This window comes from Piliocolobus tephrosceles, chromosome 4, assembly GCF_002776525.5.
Source record: "Piliocolobus tephrosceles isolate RC106 chromosome 4, ASM277652v3, whole genome shotgun sequence".
NCBI lineage: Eukaryota > Metazoa > Chordata > Mammalia > Primates > Cercopithecidae > Piliocolobus > Piliocolobus tephrosceles.
The window spans coordinates 140,430,214-140,437,285 of NC_045437.1; the positions used below are offsets into that span (position 1 = coordinate 140,430,214).

At 51.6% G+C, this 7,072-nt stretch overlaps 1 protein-coding gene across 1 annotated transcript in view; it reads right to left on the reverse strand.

The window, feature by feature from the left end:
* Nucleotides 1-4,076: 4,076 nt before the first annotated feature.
* CDX1 (caudal type homeobox 1) overlaps nt 4,077-7,072 on the reverse strand; it is a 17,547-nt gene continuing 14,551 nt past the window's right edge. Inside the window, exons 2-3 of the mRNA XM_023227082.3 lie at nt 5,713-5,858; nt 4,077-5,153 (exon numbers count right to left, since the gene is read on the reverse strand). Of these exons, the coding sequence (XP_023082850.2) occupies nt 4,947-5,153; nt 5,713-5,858 (353 nt within the window). The 3' untranslated portion in view covers nt 4,077-4,946. The remainder of the gene's footprint in view (nt 5,154-5,712; nt 5,859-7,072) is intronic.

A 7,072-nucleotide genomic window follows, 5' to 3' on the forward strand; every position in this document is an offset into this window, starting at 1 on the left:
GGCAGTCACTGGGGTTGTGAGGTACAAACGGATCTAGGCTCATGCCTTTCAGATGGGGAAACTGAGGCCCAGAGGAGCAGGATTTGCAAAATCACTCAGTGATTCAGTAAAGACAGAGTCATGTCTATAACCTAGGAGTCTGACCTCACCCAGGCTCTGTCCTCTAGCTCGTACCTCTCTGCCATCGTCTTCTCCATCCCCACAGCCCTGGTGGGGAAAGTCAGCCCTTTCATAAAACAAACAAAACAACAAAACTCAAAGATTTTCTTTTCTTTTCTTTTTCTTTCTTTCTTTTTTTTTTTTTTTTTTTTTTTTTGAGACAGAGTCTTGCTCTGTCGCCCAGGCTGGAGTGCAGTGGCCGGATCTCAGCTCACTGCGAGCTCCGCCTCCCGGGTTCACGCCATTCTCCTGCCTCAGCCTCTCAAGTAGCTGGGACTACAGGCGCCCGCCATCTCGCCCGGCTAGTTTTTTGTATTTTTTTTTAGTAGAGATGGGGTTTCACCGTGTTAGCCAGGAAGGTCTCGATCTCCTGACCTCATGATCCGCCCGTCTCGGCCTCCCAAAGTGCTGGGATTACAGGCTTGAGCCACTGCACCCGGCCTTTTCTTTCTTTCTTTCTTTATTTTTATTTTTTTATTGAGACCAGTCTTGCTCTATTACCCAGGCTGAGGTGCAGTGGCTCCATCTTGGCTCACCACAACCTTCGCTTCCTGAACTCAAGCGACCCTCCCACCTCAGCCTCCCAAGTAACTGGGACTACAGGTGTGTGCCATCATGACTGGCTAATTTGTATTTTTTTGTAGAGACGGGGTCTTGCTATATTCCCCAGGCTGATCTTGAACTCCTGAGCTCAAGGGTTCTGCCTGCCTCCGCCTCCCAAAGTGCTGGGATTACAGGCGTGAGCCACTGTGCCCAGCCAAAACTCCAAGATTTTCTAAAAGACATTATCCACATAAATCAATCTACCCACAGAAGCTCCAATTTTATGATCATACAATTGGCCAGGAGTCTGGCAACCAAGCACATTTGACAATTGCTGTCACCACCGTCTCCTCTCCCCAGTTCCAGAGGGGTTTTGAATGATTCTTGGCAAAATGACTGCTTAGGAATCCAAATGGTAAATATTCACTCTCCCTTTCCCTCTTCTCTCCCTCTGTTCTGGTCTCATATCAAACCAGAAGTGCAGTGGAGATGTGTGTGTGTGGCTTAAGGAAAGTGTCAGATGAAATGTACTTCCTTTTATTATATAGGGAGATATTTTTAAATGTATATAAATAAACATGTTTAATTTGCTTAAATGTTCAGATTTTATCACTGTAGAGCATGTGTTTTGTCACACCAGGGAGTGACGACTGTGAAAAACAAGGTACCAGGCTGCTAGTCCATCTGGAGTGGTTCAGAGGAAGTGATCCCAGAGCTGCCTGGCTGGGATGGGATTGCCCTCCAAAGTTGCCCTGGCCGAGGCCAGCTGTGCTCCCCAGCTCTGCATCCCCCTGGCAGATCTTCTCAAACACTCAGGGCCAGGCTGATTTCCTCAGAGCTCCACTGTCCTCCTGTTCTAACCCCTGTATCTCTATCACAGTCCATTACACACACACGCACATACACGCACACGCACACACACTCTTGGCTGCTGGAACCCTCCTCTCTCAGAATACTCCATTCCCAACCCCGAGTCCCTCCCTAGAGTAGCGCTGCAACTGTTCTGCTCAGTCCACATCAATCTCTTGGCAATCAATGATGGGACTGGCTTTTCCACAAAACCGGTTCTCAGCGTAGGGTTAGGAGTCTATGGACTCCCTGAAATTGTATGTAAACAGTGTTGACATGCACAATTCTGATTTGCTAGAGGACATAAGCAGTCTGTGGGTCTTGGAGGGCCAGCACAAAGTCACCGGAAGCAAAGCAGCACGGGCCATTCCTGATAGGAGAGCTGAGCATCTCTTACCCCGGGGTGGCTTAGGATCTGACTAGACTTGAAGGGTCTCTTTCCTGAGCCATTACAGCCCCCCAGTCTCTGGTGGAACTCTGGGTGATGGGGAATCACTAGGCACCAGGCAGCAAGTTGCACCACTTGGAAGTTGTCTTAGATGAGTTTCCTTTTTCATGGGGCTGAACACCCATTGGTAGGTGATCACCAACCCAACCTGTGGGTCGCATCCAACCTCCTGATCTCCCATGTGGGCGACTGCTGCAGCTCGCCCTTTGATGTGGTAATGCGCCGCTGTGACTCTATCAGAGGAGTGACCACTGACCTGCTGCCAGGCAGAGGTCTTCCTAATGCGGAGACGGGCTTGTCCTCCTTCAGGTGGGTAGAACATCAGCCGAGCCTGCCAGCCTCCCACACTGGGATGCAGCAGCCCTGTGAGAGGCGGTTCAAAAACAAGCACTTATTATGTGCTGGGCCCTGAGCGAAACCCAATTCTAAGCTCAGTTAGACTATTTTATTTCCATTTGACACATGAGGAGGCCGAGGCTCCAAGAAGCTAAGTAACTTGCCTGAAGTCTCGCAGCTTGGAAGTAGTCACGCTGAAATCCAGGCCATCTGATGGCAAAACCTGCTGCTAAATACTGAGTCACAGAGGTGTGGCCCTCCAGCCTGAACATCCCAGCACTGCAGAGTGTGTGGAGTTCAGTGGGATGCTGGGAGGTGTGAGTAGGGGCCTCCTAGGTAGCAAAGTGGGGGCAGGGGGCAGGGTGGGGGAATGCCGGATGAAAGAAAATTCAAGGAGTTTCTTTGCTGTGGGGCTTGTCAGAGACTTTGATGTGCTAATGACCCACTGTGACTCTATCAGAGGAGTGGCTTCTGCCGGATTTCCCGAACCTACTTGACCAGAGTTATTTCTTTTTGGTAGACAACTTCCCCAATTTTACAGATGGTGAAATGCAGGCCCAAAGAGGGTAAGCAGTTACCCTAGGGTCGCAGAGCATATTTTTTTGAAGATCAGAAAACTCTATTCACTCCATGCCAGCCGCTTTTCACCAGCCCCTCTCCCTCTGCTCTTGGAACCCTGGTTCTCTCCCAAGCCTTAGGTGTCCACCATTACTAATGAAGGCCCACTGTCTCCCAGGCCACTGGTAGGAGGAGAGAGAGAAGTGCCTGCTGCACTTCAGGGGCCTGTGCCAGGCCAGGATCCACCTTGTGCACTGTTATCGTGGGAGCAAAGGGCGATGGCAGGCAGGCTGTACACAGTTTTTATGGCCTGGCCACCTCCCAGAACAGTAAACAGAGGGGTAAGCAGCTGGCACCGGAGCCCCCGGGGAGAGAAGGCCCCAGGTAGGAGACTCCCAAGAGTTCAAAAATAAAGTATACTTTCAGTTCATATTGCTCAAGTTCCTTTTCTCCTTTATTCCCTTCTTGGCCTGATCCACACTCGCTAGTCCTTTTCAGTCTCAGTTCAAACATTACCTCCTCCAGGAAGCCTTCCAGGATAAGCTAGGTGTGTGCTCTGCTCTCGCTGGATGCTCTGGCTCCCTTGATGCTTACAGCATAGCTCTGATTGGCCCTTATCCTGTTATATTAGTGTCGTCTGTGTGCATGGCAGTCTTCCCCACTGGACTGGGGACTTCTGAAGAGCAATCCAGGATCCCTGAAGTCAGACCCTGAGGGGGGCTTTGTAGCTTCTCTCCTGCTCCAGCTGCCCAGACCACATATACTCTGAATGCATTCTCCCCCTCTAGATCTTGCTCCCTTACCCTGGAGATGCCCTTCTCCGTAACCTTTCCCCTCCACGTCTTCCCAGGCCATGCCCTCACACCCCTCCTCCAGTCTAGGGGACAAGGACTATGTGCTTTCCAGGCCCAGCCATGCGTGGCACATGGGGGTGAGCAATGAATGTCATCTATTGAAAGAAAAACCTGAACTGAGCATACCTGAAAAATTCAGAAGACTGGTATGTTGAGTCTGATGATTCTGCTTACAGAATGGACTCACACACATTTTTACATAGTCTCATAGACCTACTCGAATAGTGTTCTGTTTTGATCTTTCAAATGTATTTTAAAGGTGACCTTCTCGTGGGCCTAAACAAACGGGAAAGGAATACACAATTGCTGGGGAAGGTGAGGATGATTTGTACTTCTCAAAAATGTTTCTTTAATGCTATGTATAATGATTTTTATACATTTTTGAAAAGAGAAGAAAAATTTATTCTTGAAGCTGCATCCAAGAGATTCCACTCTATATACAACACCTGTCCAGCTGTGAGCTCTGCTTGGTCTGGAAAAAGTCCTCTGGGGGCTCCCTGGGCCCTGATGGACAGCTTGGTGGGGGTGTAGAAACCAGGTAGGGTAGACTCTGCCCCCTTCTTTCCTCCCAGGGCCTCCCTCTCAATCCAGAGGCCTCACTGAGAATGATCATGAGGGTTGTGATTCTGCAACCCAGTGGAGCAGTCATCAGAGCCCAGTGCTATGGGTTTTGTGCTTAGCATCCAGCCTGGGGAGGGCTCAGCGCCCTTATGATGGGGGCCGGTAGAGGTGAGGCTGCAGGAAGAGGCAGTTGTGAGGTGACCACATTCCTCCCTCCTCAGGTCATGCTCTGCAAGCATTCGTCTTTTTTAGCTCCATCCCTTTTCTCCAGGATCAGTCTGGTCCCCACAGGAGCCTCCAGCTGCACCTCTGAACGTATGGAGGAGGGGGTAGGGCCTGAAGCCTTGTCTAGGCCCCTCCCCCAACAATTTGGGGCTTGAGATGCCCATGGGCGGTTGAGATCATCCACCCTGGACTGTCTTATCCCTCAGAGGTCTAGAACACAGGAGCTGGAAGGTCTTTATCCAACAGGCTTACTGCACAGATGGGCCAAGGGGATGCAGAGGGTGGATAGGTGACTGTCCACCATGTCCCAGAAGGTCAGGGCTGAGACTCGACCCAGACCTCCTGGGCCCACAGGAACCACACTCCCAGCCCCCAAGTCCCCAGGTCTCCTGGCGCACAGGCTGGGCATGGGGCTATGGCAGAAACTCCTCTTTGACAGGCATTGGGGAGGAGGTGGCCAGGAGGCTAGTGTTGCTGGGGCACAGGCCCCCCAGGGACGGCCCGGCTGGGGTGGCCGTGATGTCGTGGGCCGTCATTGGCTGTGGGGGCTGTTGCTGCTGCTGTTTCTTCTTGTTCACTTTGCGCTCCTTTGCCCGCCGGTTTTGGAACCAGATCTTCACCTGTGGGGTTGGAAGACAGAGATGGAGTGGGCAGCGGGGAGAGAGTGAAGGAGAGAGCACAAGAAGGAGAGATGAGGACAGTGAGCCCCTATTTCTCCATGCGGCTTTGTGGCTTATCTCCTTTCCAGCCTCCCAGACCACATGGACCCTGAATTCATTCTCCCCTTCTAGACCCTGCACCCCTACCCTGGAGATGCCCTTCTCTGTAACCTTCCCCCTTTCCATCTTCCCAGGCCATGCTTCTTCCAGGAAGCCTTCCCTGTTTTCCCTGTGACTGCTCCCCTAATGTAAATAGCATGTGCACCTTCTACAGCACTAATCATAGCCTGCTGTAGCCTGTGGCTAATCAGATCCCCTTACCCCTGCCTTTGGGGGCAAGGATATTGGTTTTGTTAAGGGAGGGTGCTGGTAGCACCTCAGTTTCTGCTGTGCCGTGTGACAATGGCCTGGAGACTCAACCTCTCTGTTTTCCTTCTACTGAGCTCTGTCATCTGCCTGGCAGCCTAGAGACCAGAGTCCTCGCACTGCTCCTATGGCTGAGATAGGATGACAGACACACCTGCCGTTCAGTGAGCCCCAGATTGGCAGCCAGCTCAGATTTCCGCCGGATTGTGATGTAACGGCTGTAATGAAACTCCTTCTCCAGCTCCAGGCGTTGGTGGTCAGTGTAGACCACGCGGTACTTGTCCTTGGTCCGAGTCTTACCTGAGAAGCAGAAGAAGCCGGGAAGGAAGGTGAGTTGGGAGGAGGAGGCTGCAAAAAAGGCCCAGGCAGGACCCCTAGGAGGAAGACAATCCAGGTTCCCTGAAGTAGGACCCTGAGCTGGGGAAAGACATATACCCCAGGCTGAGGGAAAACAGTCATTTCCCAGACTCAGACCCACAGACTCACAGTCTGGGAGGCAAGTGCTCCTCCCATGCCCACCAGGGAGGCAGTGAAGTGGGGAAAGCAACAAGGTCAGGGTTAAACAGCAGGCTGCTGATGGAGCTGCAGCTTCAACCCAGGTCTCCTGACCCAGAGCCCCATTCTGAAGGCCAGCTCCAACAGCTTTAAACCAGCAGCTTCCAGATGTGGCTGCACAGCAGCCATTCTCCAGGAGCTTGTGAAGAACACAGCTTTGGCGCATCCCTGACCAGTTAATCAGAAAGCCTGGGGGTGGAATCTGCATTTTTAACAAACTCTTCAGGTGGTTTTGACTCTGTGGTCAGATATCAGATGGGTTTGAATTCTGGAGACACGGAGGGGATACTGGGCAGGCAAGAGTGATTAAGACTAATGAGATGGCAGCTGCTCCTTCCTCCTGTGCAAGAGAAGAGAGAAGGGAAGAGCCACTACAAGTAGAGGCGGAAGCAGAAAGAATCTGAAACTGTCCCAGGTGTGGGCTCCCTAGTTCCTTCCCAATGGCTGGGGATGGCCTCAACATCAGTCAAGGAGGACTGGGGCTGCTGGTGGACGGTGGACCCCTAGGACCTGTCAGTTACCTCAAAGGTTCTGGCTCACGATACCAAGCTCTGAACTGGGCCTGCACGAGGGGCTGCAGGCTGGTCTGCCCAAGCCGTCCACACTTCCCTCTGTGTCCAGGCACCGGGCAGGAGAGATACAGCTCATCCCACAGATCCTCACTGAGCTCCTGCTGTGAGTCAAGCACTGGGCTACAACACTGAGCAAAATAAAGCGCCTGTCCTCATGATGCTTAGGTTCTAGGGAGGGAAATGGATGAAAAGAAAAATAAACATATAAAATATTTGATACACTAATTGATAAGTGTTTCAGGAGAAAAGGAGGCAGGGAAGGAGGATCAGGAATTTAGGGAGGAGACGGGTTGTGATTTTAAATAGAATGTGCTGTTGAAGGCCTTCCTGAGAAGGGGAATTTCAGCAAAGCTCTAAAGGAGGTACAGGAAAGAGTCATGCAGGGCC